Source organism: Ipomoea nil, unplaced genomic scaffold (genome assembly GCF_001879475.1).
Source record: "Ipomoea nil cultivar Tokyo-kokei standard unplaced genomic scaffold, Asagao_1.1 scaffold2701, whole genome shotgun sequence".
NCBI lineage: Eukaryota > Viridiplantae > Streptophyta > Magnoliopsida > Solanales > Convolvulaceae > Ipomoea > Ipomoea nil.
The window spans coordinates 652,085-667,583 of NW_017619129.1; the positions used below are offsets into that span (position 1 = coordinate 652,085).

Below are 15,499 nucleotides of genomic sequence, written 5' to 3' on the forward strand. Positions count from 1 at the left end.
GTCTCCTTGTCTCGTTTTTCTCCAGGATGTGCCACTATGCCTCGTTTTAACTCGAAACTTCTTGTAAAAAAAAAAAAAAACACAAAACATAAAGTGTGGTGATATTTTATAGCATAATGCAAAATATAGCTTAGATGGCCTAGACATGGTGCACAAAGGATTATAATTAGCCCAAAACACACCCTAAAGAGACCTTATAAATAGGTGTCTTTGACACTTATCAACACTACTATGGGTTTCAAATACCCCCTTAATTAAAAAACACATACCTAAATAAAATAAGGGTATCATCCCCTTTCATTCCCTTATTCCGTCTCATCCCCTTTGATTAGTGCTTTTAGATTTTTGTTTTAATTTTTTTTGTTCATATTGGTGTTTTGGAAGTCTTTAATTTATATTAGAATCAATTATCTTGATTTTGTTTTCTTGTATTTTAAAATCTTTATCCCCATTATAGGATCATATATAACCAAACAACATTATTGATAATCATTCTCATTCCACCCTACTACCAAACATGCAAAATACTTTCACTAAAACTCATTATCATTACCAAGTATTTGATACTCATTCTGATTTCGATTCCCATTTACGAACCAAACACACCCTTAGTATTATTTATTTTTTGAAAATACAAACTTATTAGAAAAAATTGTAATTTATGTCCCTCACAAATATGCCAAGATTGCCAACTATCAATGTCACTCCTGAATTATTAGTGGTGTAAATGTTGCTTCTCAATTTTCAAAATGTTACATATATTGCCACTCCCCTTAATTATTAGTGGTGTAAATATAGTTACCCTCGTTTTCCCTGTTTGAAGACCACGTTTTTTTCCTCCATTTATCTTTCTTCGTTTGTTCTCCTCCCGCCGACAACAATGTTTCTCTTTCTTCCTATTAGGGGAGGGGCAATATATGTCATGTTTTGAAAATTAAGGGGCAACATTTACACTACTAATAATTCAGGAGTGAAATTGATAATTGACATATTTGTGAGGGGTATAAAGTATAATTTCTCAACTTATTATTATAGTTAAGGAGCTTATTTAACCCTTATTTTTAATGGATTTATCAATAATAATAATAATAATAATAATAATAATAATTTACAAAAATTGTAAAACATCACCATGTGTTGAAATTTGTGTGCAAAAATTGAATACTACGGAGTAACCATTTTTAGAAGAAAAAAAAAAAAAAAAAAAAAAAAAAAAAAAAAACACTTGTCTACTTGATTTGGATAGGGTTATCACTTTTTAGTGGCATTGGGGACCTCTTATTCAAACTGGCTAGTGGCTATAGCCTATAGGAACGCATCTATATTGCACACTCTTCTTTTACTGTTATACTACACGACTGCCTCGAGATATCACAACTTAATTGTTTGGATACATATTTTCAATTAATTATAATGCAATATCTTCTCAAAGCTACCACTGCAACTGCTTCCCTATACCCGATCAAAATGACACAGTCTTCCGGCGACCGGGACGAGAGAAGCCGGGAGGTGGCGGCGGTGCGCCCCGAGGGGTCGCCAGCCGACCAATTTGCGCCGCTAGCGTCGGTGTTTAGGCGGCGGCTTCTTACGGGTATCGGCACGGCTTCTCTGGTTGCGGTGGGTGCTAATTTTGGTGGAATCACGAGTTTCCTTCTCGGCGTCTCGCCGGAGAGCGCCCGGAGTCTTAAGCTTGATGTGCTTTATCCTATCGGAGGTTACAGTCGCTGCCTTGAAGCAAATGAAGGATTTGGTGAGTGAGTCTTTAATTGGGTAGTTAACTATTCCCTTCTTCCTATTTTATGTTATCTGGTTTGATTAATGAGGTTGATTTAAGTTATTTTTAATTTAATTTTTCATTAATGAGGTTGATTTAAGTTATTTTTAATTTAATTTTTCATAATATTATGTTTAGTATCAGTATATAAAATTTATATTTTTAAAAATTATAACAAATATACTATTAAACACAAAAAAAAATATTTAAATTTAAAAATAATTAAAAATACTAAAAAAAATAAATAAAGAAAAAAGAGTTGATATGATTAATGAATAATAAGTAGGACAAATAAAAATTGGAACACATAGGATAAAAAAGACTACTGTTCAATAATATAAAGAATTATTTTTGCTTTTAATATTAATAAGGGAAAAGTGTCAAATAGGCCCTCAAACTTTAGCTTAAAAGTCAATTAGGCCCCTAAATTTTTTAAAGGTGCAATTACACCCATCAACAATTCATTTAAGTGCAATGAAGCCCAAAAACAAATTAATGACCTGCTATCACAGGTCATTAGGGTTCAGGCCACCTTCCGCTGAATTTTCCAGCAAAAAAAAGGTGACCAGCAACTGACCCAGATTTTGTCGAAAATTTCGCCGGTCACTTCTTTTGCCGAAAATTTCGCTGGTCACTTTTTTTTTTTTTTTTTTTTGCCATAAAATTCGCCGGAAGGTAGCCTGAACCCTAATGACATGTGATAGCAGGTTATTAATTTGTTTTTGGGCTTCATTGCACTTAAATGAATTGTTGATGGGTAACCCGACAGAGCATTTGAGAATATGTAAATCATGGTAACTCAACTGAACATGAACCACAGAGGCTAGACCTTTGCTTACTGTGCACAAGGAGCCTCCCTCACTTTGAGATGTTGCTCCCACACTGCCGCTGGTGAGACTCGATCCCTGATCATTCTTCCAACTTTTCACCTCTATGACCAGTTGAGTTGCCCATGCGGGTTCCATTTTTTGTTCATAGATTTATAGGCGGCAGTTCACTTTTAGTGTTTTTTTTATCAGAGCATCCATATTTGGTCCTAGTATTATTATAGTTCAACAAAATCGTTAAAATGTCGTTAAATACAAATGCATTTTAATCATTTTTATACAAAGTGAGTTGACCCCGCTATATTCTTATGTTTATTTTTTTGAAAAAATTTGTAATTAAAGACCAAATGCCTTTGTATTTAATGACATTAAAAATGTTTTGTTGATAGAGGACCACAAATGATCATGTCATAATAATACTAGGACCAAATGTGAATATTTTGATAAAAAGGATTAAAAATATACTACCACCTATAAATCTAAGACAGAAATGGAATTAACTCAAAAAAATTAACGAAAAGGAAATTAGTATAAAAATGAAAGTAACTCTAATATTGAGTACTAGGTTAATTAATTAACAATATATGTAACATAAAAATATATAAAATAATATACTTCCAAGTCCTTTTTGGTTTAAAGTTCTTTAATTTGTTTTTTTTCTTCATGTTTTATAAAAATATAGAATTTTTGTATCCATCAAATTGGGTGGGAGATCAAACGTTGTTGTATCGAACAGCTGAGAAAGTAGAAAAATCCCTTGACCCACCAGCTTTGAATAGTGGCGAAAAACGTAGACAAAATGTGAATGAGCCTGTCATTGCATTTGGCCCACCAGGGTCGAGTGGAGAGCTCAATGTTAGCGTCATTGTCTCACCCGTTCCAGTTGATTTCTCGTAAGTATTACTGCAATCTCAATTTAATATTTATATTGATTATGAATTGAGTAAAATGGAACCTCACTTTAATTAATTCAAACATAAGTTTATTACTTGAAGGGGAATATGAGTTACTAATAATTGGATGGAAATATTTTGGCATTTTGATTTTTGGGGGTAATGAGTAAATCTACCGTTATTACGCAAAGGTGTGGTCTAATATTTATTGCTGTATTTCTTTGTGGTTCTAAGCCGTAGGCAAGCATAGAGTCTAGAGTGGTAGGGGAGGGGAGGGAGGGGGTTAATAGAATTTCTTACGATTTTGCAAACTTTTCAAAATAGTTGTAAGTGAGCTTTAATTTCGAAATCAAAGTTTTAAAACAAAGCTTGGAAACAAATTTTATGGCAGAAGTCTTTAGCTTGCCTTAAAAATAAGTAACTAAGTTTTGAATGAATAATCAAGGTTGAGTGTGTGTTAATTAGTATGGGATTACTTCGCAGGTTAATAAGCAAGTAATGCATAAAGTAAAATGACACAAATATTTTTATAGTGGTTAGGAAACTTTCTTACTCCACTTTCTCCTTAATCCCAAAGAGGTTCCACTTAGTATTGATATGAATACAAAGTGTAAAAAAGTTGTCATAATCCCCGAAAATCTATTGTCGTCTGATAACTTCTGCAACTTATCCATAGGGTAATGATTGTTTCCCTATTTAGCTTAATTATAAGCACTACAAAGTAAAAAAGAACTGCTCTTGTTTATCACCAAATTGCCTTTTCATAGATATCTAGGTGTCAAACAAGTTGCATCCTTCAAACGGCTCTTTTTGTTCTTCCTTGAGTGATCTCCTCCCGATGTTGATCCTCCTTAAAAGCATCCTTATTCCTTCAAAGGAAAAATAGTTAAGACTTCTTTTGGTCTTGATAACTTCTTCCAACCCCCTTATCTTCTTTCCAACCTGACTCCTTCCGTTGATTCCTTCCAAAGCCTTTTCTTTCGGACTTAGCTTTTCCCTATGAAACTACTTCCTTCGTCCATTTGCGAAGCCTACCTAAATTTACAACAAAGAATGAGGGGTCTAAAGTGCTTATATGAATACACTCTACATCATCAGAATTTATTACATATCTTCCTAACATTCTTTTTGTGAATTCTAAGGGTGTGTTTGGTTCGCACATAGGAATCGGAATCGGAATGGGTATCAAATACTTGGTAATGGTAATAGGTTTTGGTGAAAGTATTTAACATGTTTGGTAGTAGGGTGGAATGAGAATGGTTATTAATAGTAGTGCTTGAAAATGAATAAGGGAATGAAACCCTTATTGTATTTGGGTATGAGTTTTTCAATTGATGGGGTATTCGAAACCCATAGTACTGTTCTAAAAACCTATCAACCAAACAACAACAATCACTTTCATACCAATTTCTATAGGCAAAACTCACCAACCAAACACACCCTAAGAGTTTTATGAAACTCTATTCCTTGCATAACTTATTTTTTATAATACTACTTGTATCAAACCTTATATCATTTGATATTACATTGTCCAATTAACAATTAGTAAGCTAGCTAATTTATAAGTAATTAATTAATTCGAAATATAATAATACGTGTTACAAGACACATCAAATAATACACTTTTTTTTATAATGAAATTAGGCATATATAAAAAGATCAACAAACAAACTCAGATCACGTTACAAACCTATCTACAAAATCATTGGCCTACTCATATATGTTATGTGCATTATTATATTACAACAAAATATTTAACCACTAGTGAGAAAAAAAAAAAAAAAAAAAAAAAAAAAAAAAGACCACCAACTAACAAGAATCTCATTCGCAGAATAGAAGCATTTGGAGGAGCAAAAGAAGTAGGAGAAGCCATTGTGAAGAGCATCACAAGGTCAACAAGCAAACGCCCACAAGTGAAGGGGACATTGATTCAATCAAACATAAGAGAAGATTCATTAATGGATGTAAAATACTACATCCTAGAATTCCAAGTTGAGGGTTCTTCATTTCAAAGACATAATGTTGCAGTGTGTTGTGCAAGGAAGGGAAGGTTGTACACTCTAAATGCCCAAGCCCCACAATCGCTATGGCCAATGGTCAAATCAGATTTATATAGGATTGCTCATTCTTTTGTTTTAACCTCTTAACTTAAGTAATACTCCGTACTTGATCTCACTATATATTCCAATTTAGTCATCTAGTTTGATTAAAAGGAAACTTGATTCCACTAATTTTATTATTTTACTTTTTATACTAATTAATTTAAGGCGAAAGTTGGTCATTACTTCAAATTCAACCTCAAGTCCCTAGAATTATATAATTATAAATTTAGTTAATAAGTCTTTTCTTTTTTCATGGGGTTATATTTGTCAATTACTCTACACATTAAAACTTCTTTTCTCTCCCCATCTCCATCCCATAAATTCTCATTAACGCCAATAATATATAATCTTTGCGAACACTGCACCTAACATCAGAATAATGCTTCAGGCTAAGTCCGCTGACATTAGAGTATGGAGACTATCATTTGAGGTATGTGCGTATCCAAAATAATGACTATTAGGAAAGGTGCCTACCGGTTTATGGAGTTTTGCTGGATGCAAATTAAACTCTTTGAACTTCAAGAAAATAACTTTAAAGGTACAATTTCACCTTCAGTTTCCAATGCTCAGGAAATGATGCAGGTTCTAATATCTGACAACAATTTCTCCAACGAATTACCTGTAGAAATATGTGAATTGCATGATTTGGCAATCGTGGATATGAGCAGAAATTGACTTTCAGATGCATTTTCTTCATGCATGACAAGATTGCAGAATCTACAGAAACTCCGATGTTATATGTGGTTGTGTCTCAACTCCACATAATCAATGTTCTCCACAAAATCCATAGTTTTTACTGGAAATTGCTCAGATTTGCAGCTAGTAACCTTCTCACTTATCCATCATCCGCACATGTGGCGAAAAATTATCATCTAAACATGCATAAATTGGCATGCAATTGTCATCCAATCACATCACCTCATCAATTAATTCATATCCATCATTCTCTTCTATTTTCATCTCACATATGTGTGTGTATAGTTCTTTTGTCTTTGGTGTTTGATTACAGTTTTTTTCCTATCAAGTTTCATGGGGAATCGGGGTGTATGCAGTTCTTCGTCTGCAGAGATGAAATATTATTAGCGTTAATGAGAATTTATGCGATGGAAATGATGGGAGAGAAAAAAAAACTTTAATGTGTAGAGTAATTGACAAATATAACCCCATGAAAGAAGAACTTATTAACCAAATTTGTAATTATATAATTTCAGGGACTAAATAAGTCACACTATAAACAATTGAAGGACTAAATTTGTTCAAATCAATTTACAAGAGCTAAATTTTCAAAAGTAAAATAATTTAGGAGCCAAAGCGCCGTTTTTCTTAATGTATATAATCAAATATACACGTATGCATATTTATATATTTATTAATATTTAAGTATTGATATACATTCATTTATGTATAATTATACACACACTAATAAATCTTATACATATAAATAAATAAATATAGACCTTGCACGTGCACACACATTATTGAGGACATTATAGTAAATTGATTCATATAACATAGCATTTAGTCCTTAATCAAACAAGGTAATATTACATCTCCACAATCCAAACCGAACATACGAGGTAATATTACATTTTCAAAATCTCACATTATCTCTCAAAAGATAATCTTATCACCTTAGATAATTTTACATTACGTGAACCAAACGCCCTCCTAAAGTAATCTTATATTCCGTAATCCAAACGCTCCCTAATAATTAAATGAATAATTTACCATTATGACACAATTGATGAATTAAAATTGTCAAGCGGCATAACTGTAGCTCTCTCAAATAAAAAGTTATAAGTTCGAATCTCAGTTGAAAGAGTGATTCTTTGTGCTTCAATACATTATAATTTCTAACACTGTAACACAGTCGATAATGCTAAAATAAACTGCCATTTTTGCAATTCTATATTATTTTCAATTAATTGGTGTTAATAATAATTAATTATAAATCAAATGTTCTTCAAGTAGATTTTGTGCCTTCGGCTTCGTTAAACTTAAACCTTTGTAAACCCTGTTCGTACTCGCAGTAGTTTCAGACAACGAGGAACAGAGTTCAGAATCTCACCCCATTCTGCCAGCCATACAATCCATGGATGGTAAAGACCCGAATTCGAGTGTTCGTATACTTTGCCGGAGGCTCCAGATAATCAAGAATGAAACCGGCCTCCAATGGCTTATTGGATCCCCGTTCTTCCCTTCTCTTACTATCGCCTCTACCTTCCGTTGCATCCACACCGTCAACTCCAATCCTTTATCTCCAGACTTTTCTAAGGAATCAGGTAAAATTTTGTTTCTCCGTTTTGAATTAAATCCTTTGACTGAAATTTACTTTTGTTGGAATTATTTGTTTTCTTTTTGTTTGTCCGAAAGACGATTTAAGGACGTTGATACCAAAGGGCTTTGAAGTAATGGGAGCAATGGTAGTGGGTAAGGACTGTGATTTTAATCAATTTGCGGGGGATGCCATTGACGCGACTAGTAAACTGAGGAAGATATTATACAATTCGGAAAATCAAGATTTGATTGGAGCTGTGGTGGATTTGAATCGCGGTGGTGATGCCCAGTTTTTCGTGTTGAGGGCGGCTGGGAAGTTGGAGAACATTAGTATGGTTGTGTATGAAGAGGAACCGGAGAAGTATGTTTGGGAAAGAGGCTGTTTGCTCCGGTGTGAGCTCCCAATTAAGCTGCCTTTGTATTATCCTCTACATAATCCCAAAGGTAAATTCTGATCAGCCATTGGCTTTTTAATTTTTGGAGACTTTATGCACTTTTGTGATGCCACATTTGTTGTTATTAGGTTATTATAGATTATAGATTATAGATTATAGATTAAATAATTTCATTTACATGTGACTGAAACAGTATGGATTATAGATAGTAATCATAGTACAATATTTTCTAGCTTATGTGATTCAATAATTCATACCTAAATTGGATAAGATTATGGATTCTTCATAGTTTGTAATCATTATCTTTACCGCACCGTCACATTGAGAACTTTTGTGATGCAGACAACGATTATGGATTATGGATAGTACAATATTTTCTAGCTTAGTTTCTCTACTAATACTCTAGACAATCATAGAAGTTTTACTCTGTAGAGGTCAACTTGTTATCTGCAGTTATACACATTACACATCCAATAGAGGATGTGTCTGTATGTGTGTGTGTTATGTACACATTATTATTGGTTTATCTAGGATAAAATAATGAACACTAATTGGTTCTGATGTTACAGATGTTTTCATATGATGACGGATATCTGACAGTTCATCTGCCTTTACAATTGTATTCATCAAAATATATTTTCACTTTGACACCGGTACCTCTTCTCTGCAGCTATAGATGATATATATACGAGTGCAACTGATGCTGTTGCTTCTGCACTTAGAGATCCACAACTCACTTTCATTATTGAAGCATTAAACAGAACGGAAGCTGGTGCACCACCTGTCATCCTACATGACTTGGAATTGGACCTCCATGGACAACTAGCTGATTCTACTAACAGTGGACTTAGTAAAAGTTTTGATACAAAATCATTGTTATGTTCAACCTTCTTTGGAACTAGTGCAAATATCAAAGCGTTTAGTTCTATAGAAGAGGTATGATTCACCCATGTTTGTCCCCAATGAGTTTGGTTGTAATTTTTTTTAAAAATAAATCATGGATTCACTAGTGCAATAATATGATATCTTACTCCTCATTTCTTCAATATTTGGGGCTGTTTGTGGCTCAATTTGTAAAATATTTGCTTTTCAGAGTGTAGATAAAATTCAAGTAAGCATTTTACATAATAGATCAAGGAATTCTCTCAAACCTGTTTCACCTGTTGCTGAATATTGTCCAGGTGATGGTTATTTAGTTTTATAGTTTTTGGCTCATATTTAATCTCTATTTGAATAAAATGATTTTCACTCCTCTTTGTATCATTCATATTCTCTTTGTTTGATTTACAGTTTATTCATCCATCTAACTCATCTGAAAAATGGTTGATTTGTTTCATTTCAGCTTCAGAAGAAGCTAAGCTTTTGGTTTTAGATCTTAAACTTGAAGTGCTCTGTTATGCTGCAAAGGATTTTACGTTAAGATGTGCTGTGTCAAAATTAGTCATTCCTGCTTTAGTTGACCAACTACATTCAGTAAAGAACAAAATCTCCAATGATCTCTTGGTGGGGTATCCAGAAGTAAGATGATGACTCTTGTTATGTCATGTTGAATTGGTTTTCTGTACTTAAGTAATGAGCTTGAATCCATTATCCCTTTTCATAAAATTTTCTGAACCCAGTTCATAATCCACTGTCAATTACTTTCCTTAGATCTGCATTATGAGGGAGACTTGTGCATTGAGTATAACCCTTGTTTAAATTCATTGCCTATTTCTTTCTGCTGGTCTCTATTCATCATACCTCCTGCTCCTTTGCTAGCAAAGAACTAAAAATACTCTTACACATTAGGAGAAACAAATCGTGGTTGTTTGTGCTAAGAATAATGTTTTCACTTTTGGTAGACACACATTTAGGTATCTTCTAGTCCTAGACTTCCAAAGGGCTAGAAGTCAAAGTTTGTAATATTGATTCCATGCAAGTGTTTAGAGCCCTATCACTAAAGAATGTAAAGAGCAGTTGAGAAAGCATTAGTTTCCGTAGAAATTTGAGTAGGAATGACTGAAAAAGCTACTAGATCAAACATGGGACAGTCCCATGTGTAGGATATTAGACTATTAGTAGAAGATTTGTGTCATCACGCAAGCAAAATATTTTAAAAGAAGCCGGTTTTGAGTACCATTTTTAATGATCTAGCACAATACTCCTATTCATTTGTGTACGCCTTGGAAAAAGGAAAAGAGTAAAAGGAAACTTTTAGTCCCTCAATTACATTCCTAGTTTAGAATTAGGTCCATTAGTAAATTGAGGTGTAGATTTTAATCCCCAAGTTTTTGTTGAAGTGGCGTTTTTCATCCCTCCTTGATAGAGTATGTTAGATGCAAATGGAAAATTTTGAAAACCCTAATTGGTAGGTTTTCATGATCATTTGCTCATCCTTCCTCCTCGTGCATGTTCCCTTATTTGACCCACACCATTTTTAGCTCAAGGAGTGCAAAAATCACTCCAAATTAGAAGGCAACAAGGTAAATATTTTCCTCTTAAACAACAAAATTGGTTATTTGTTCTTCATCAATTAATTTGGACTCTTTCTAGAAAATGTCAACAATTTTGAATTTTGATGTCATTGTGGTGATGTGTTGCCACTGAAAATGTATTGGAGTTATGCTAATTGCCTAATCTTTGTAAAATCTTTGTAAAAGATACCAAGCTTGTCCAAGATATGGAGTAAATATTATTAAATTTCCAAACTTTTTGCTTTTTTTTTTTTTTTGGATTTCTAGATTTTTATTGGACTAATCAGTTAAGAATGACAGGTTTTTTCCTTGCTGGGGTGGTCAGCTAACATCAAAGGTTTTTGTTGTTGAATGTTGAAACTGACCATCCCATTTTGTTGGTTGGGATGGTTTGAATTGTACATGTGAAGCTGGCAATGCCCTATCATGTATTGTGACAAAGCATAAACTGTAAACTTTATTTTCTACTACTCTAATGTGCAATGATAAATTGTTATGCCTTGTGTATATCAATTGTATTACAAATGGTTTTCTGAAAATTTACATCTTTCCAGTGACAGTAGAGGGGCTAAATCTACATCTCAAATTACTAAGGGGCTGAGTCTACAGTAGATGTATAACTGGGGACTAAAAGTGCCATTTTCCCAAAAAAATAAGTGAAAGAGATGAATAAAAATATTAGCTTACTGACTTACTCTTTCATATTTCTATTTTCCTATACTTAGTAGTGTTATGTGTGTTCAAACTCAGTAATATTTGCCCAAAATATTACTATTTCAAAACATTTTCTATTTGTTCCTAACTACAGGTTATCCTCAATATATTAAGATGGCCATATATGATTACTGACCTGTTTCTTTTTAAATTTCATTGACGGGGTGCATATTGCAACTGCCTTTGATCCAAAAGGCATAGATGGACTATCTTTGGAATATGACATGTTGCACTTTTTTGCAGCTACATCCTTATCACTTTGCTCCTTCAGGATTCTTGCATCCTATCACAGTTCTATATGAACTCAATTATGGGGAAACAGAAATGAATCAAGGTACGAATGAATCCAGACCTTTGGACCGTTATGGCAAATGTTTAAGTACAAGTCTGCCGCATTTCCTGTGAAACAAATTTAATTCTCTTCAAGCTAATAGTTACTTGGTGGTTTGGTGAGTGTAAGAACACATTGGACGAGAATGTTAAGTTCAGTGCAGTAGAAAATTTCAATATTGGTTATATAGCTTTTCTTGTCTCAGTTTCTGACTATTCTTTAAGTCTTAGCATTTTTTGTTTTTGGAACTTCACTTGGTACCACATTGTCAGCATTTACTTGTCTATGATGTTAAGTACAATTACCAGTTACTATTTCAACATGCAATCTTTTTGGATCTTATCAATTATCCAGTTTTAGTACACTTGGGCACATTTTATTACAGTTGAAGTAAGAAGATCCCTTCATTTGAGGCTTGGTTTGCCTTTTGATCGTCCTCTTCTAAGAATTGCAAATGCTATAAATCTAGTAGCAACAAAGGATGCAAAGAGAAACACTACACGCAGGGGTAAAAAAATTTCTTCTATTGTAGAACTAGTAATTTTACTTGTGAGTATTTTCTCTATATATAAATATGAAGTTTCATTTTATTGCACTTGTAGGTCCCTCTTTGCTCAAGGATGTCCATATAGGAATTCCAAGTAGTGGAGGTGAGCAGTAGTAGTTAATACCCTCTTTATATCCCATGAAATATTATTAATTGTTAATGGTATTAACCACCAAGTTCCTTGAGTATTTTTAATAGACTGAATACTTTCTTTATTTTGTTAGGGTTTCTACACTGGAATCTCTATTTATGCATATCTTTCTGTACAAAAATGGACTAGTTATAAACTGACTTTAGATTTATTGACTTTACATGTGGTCATGTGGAATGAAGTTGGCTCCCTGACAGGTTTTTGTTTAAAAGATAACATTAGCTTATGGAACATTAATTTTTAGTACACCAATAGAATCTTAGTTTAATGCATCCAGCATCTAGTAGTTAATTCATATTTCCTATTCATGCACTGATGTAATGCTGTTGTGTAAAGTTTCTGGAGGCATGACCTCGTTAATCCAAGGTTCTTATGAGTACTTCCACTACCTCCAAGATGGATTTGATGACTCGGTAATTAGATTTCTTCTCAACCTCAATTCTTCAAAATCCTTTGTTTTAAAACTTTCTATCTGATCATCATCCAATTTGAGTCTTGTTGTAATGCTTGTTCCATAAATTGGCTGCAAAATGCCTTTACATTACGTGCTATAGCTTGCAAATATCATACCATTGCAGCTCCCATATTTTCCCTGGCCCTCCTTAGCCTTATTCAATTATTTGGTTTCCATGGTCTTTACTTTTATTTTTTTGGCTAGGTAAGAAATACATTTAAAAAAAAAAAAAACAAACATATAAAGCTAGACTCATACTAAATTTTCTTGGGACCATGTAATAATGCATACGTAATTATGTGTCTAGATGTATTCATAGGCGTTGTATCACCATCACAATTAATAAAAGAATAGCTTCACTCCCGTGGACGTAGCCACATAGGCACATTGCCGAACCACGTAAATCTTGCATTCTTTACTTTTTGCCATTGTTATTGTTTCTTGTTCTTGTTAATCTCAATAATGTGTTATGGATATGTTTCCATCAGTTACTCCTGTATAAATTGCACAAGTTTACCTCCAATTCATGTCATCAAAGAGAATATTGTATGTTTTTTTTTTTTTTTTTCTAAGCTAGATGGCACAACTGTAGTATCAGTTCATTATGATGTTTCTTGGCCTTTCAAATTATTTTCTCCAGGTCTTTTACATTAACAAGTTTACTTTGTAGGGATGGGGTTGTGCTTATCGTTCTCTACAGACCATCATTTCATGGTTCAGACTGCAAAATTATACTACAGTTGATGTTCCTTCTCACAGGTATTTAGTTCAACTTCTGTAATTTTTTCTTTTTGGGGGTACATTTGGTGGGGGATGGGGTTCGAACCCATAACTTACCATGCTACACCCTAAACCCCAACGTATGTTATTGCTGAAGTTAATTTATTCTTTACAATTAGTCTTGATTTGATAAATTTTCATAAGGGGTCTTGAGTTACTTTACCATGTCATTAATCTCAAACTAAGAGCCCATTATTGCAGGGAAATACAACAGGTACTTGTGGAGATTGGAGATAAGGATCCTTCATTCATAGGGTCACGCGATTGGATAGGAGCCATTGAGCTTAGCTTTGTTTTGGACAAACTTCTTGGTGTAAGTGTGTTTTTAAAAAAAAAAAAAAAAAAAAAAAACTAAAATAATATTCTTATTGCAAGTGAATTGTGAACTTATTGTCCATTATCGTGTATGATGAAAAATTGAGTGACATCTCAAATGTTTTTTTTTCCTCTTTAAGGATGTTTTATTTTATTTTATTCTACTAAAATAATATTCTTATTGCAAGTGAATTGCAAACTTATTATGGGGGTGTTTGGTAAATGGTTGTTAGCTGATAGCTGTTAGTTGATCGGGTTAGTGAGTTTAACTAGTTGATAGCATTAACTGATTGCAGAAAAGTGTTTGGTAAATTAGCTATTAGTTGTTAATTGATTACATACAAAATGACTTTCTCAAAAAATTGATTGGAAAAGCTACTTTGAGGCTTTGAACAGCTTTTTGAATTTTAGCATTTTGGAGCAATAAGTTGTTACAGAAAGCTAATTAATCAAACACTCATATTGATTGTTTAACCAATTCAAACAGCTAATAGTGGTCAAATAAGCCAAAATTGGTTGATAGGCTAACTATTTTACCAAACAAGGCCTATATGATAAAAAATTATGAGTGACATCTCAAATGGCTTTTTGTTTTTTGATTTTTTTTTCCCAAGATTTGCATCAACTTGACCTTTTGTTTGCCATGTTAAACAGGTTAGCTGTAAAGTCATAAATGTAAGATCAGGGTCAGAGCTTCCTGAAAAGTGTCGAGAGCTAGCATTGCACTTCGAGAATCAAGGGACACCTATCATGATTGGTCAGTACAAACAAAAAATTAATAGTCGAGCTTCTGTCATATACCAACTTTGTTTTAATGGCTGTGATAGTTGAAAGATGATTAATGGGAAGAATGATGGAAGATTATATCTAGTTACCAAAAACTAATTTTATATAAAACCATCTATCTCTTCTCCTCCCAAATACTCTGTCTACCGAACCAGTGAAACCATCTATCTCTTACTTGCAGGTGGTGGTGTTCTTGCATATACACTCTTGGGTGTAGATTACAATGATGCTAGTGGTGATTGTGCGTTTCTTATATTGGATCCTCACTACACGGGCAGCGATGATCTCAAGAAAATAGTTAATGGTGGATGGTGTGGGTGGAAGAAAGCTGTGGATAGCAAGGGAAAGCATTTCTTCTTGCACGATAAGTTCTATAATCTCTTGCTTCCGCAGAGGCCTAACATGGTATAGATATTTGGTGAGAGCTTCATCATAGTATACTAGTTGTTGTGTTCAATAGGAATGGATTTTTTTTTTTTTTTTTTTTTTTTTTTTTTTTAAATATGTACTAGTTGTTGTGTTCAATAGGAATGAACTTCTTTCAGTTTCTTTTTTTTTTTTTTTTTTTTCCATTTTTTATAATAGAAGCTGCAGGTCAACCGTGAATGTGGTTAAATATGTTTAGAATTGATTGAAATATGTTTTGCAAATATTTAATAAGGGTGTTAACTTTTTTGTTTTTTATTTTAAAGGTGTTGCT

General features: G+C 33.3%; 2 protein-coding genes across 3 annotated transcripts; both read left to right on the plus strand.

The window, feature by feature from the left end:
• The first annotated feature begins 1,275 nt into the window (after nt 1-1,275).
• Nucleotides 1,276-5,747, plus strand: LOC109155384 (psbP domain-containing protein 7, chloroplastic). The gene is made up of 3 exons (XM_019303078.1): nt 1,276-1,750; nt 3,284-3,494; nt 5,326-5,747. The coding sequence occupies exons 1-3, from the start codon at nt 1,414-1,416 to the stop codon at nt 5,639-5,641; spliced, it is 864 nt and encodes a 287-aa protein (XP_019158623.1). The 5' UTR covers nt 1,276-1,413; the 3' UTR covers nt 5,642-5,747.
• Nucleotides 5,748-7,579: 1,832 nt separating this feature from the next.
• LOC109155381 (probable Ufm1-specific protease) lies at nt 7,580-15,483 on the plus strand. Of its 2 annotated transcripts, XM_019303076.1 has the most exons (14): nt 7,580-7,878; nt 7,970-8,317; nt 8,939-9,204; nt 9,362-9,449; nt 9,611-9,786; nt 11,679-11,769; nt 12,152-12,274; nt 12,369-12,416; nt 12,801-12,877; nt 13,589-13,677; nt 13,900-14,011; nt 14,668-14,770; nt 14,981-15,217; nt 15,394-15,483. In XM_019303076.1, the coding sequence occupies exons 1-13, from the start codon at nt 7,689-7,691 to the stop codon at nt 15,208-15,210; spliced, it is 1,941 nt and encodes a 646-aa protein (XP_019158621.1). In that variant the 5' UTR covers nt 7,580-7,688; the 3' UTR covers nt 15,211-15,217; nt 15,394-15,483. The 2 variants fall into 2 exon arrangements, with proteins under 2 accessions (XP_019158621.1, XP_019158620.1); XM_019303075.1 differs by lacking the exon at nt 15,394-15,483 and having other exon boundaries at nt 14,981-15,286.
• Nucleotides 15,484-15,499: the final 16 nt, after the last annotated feature.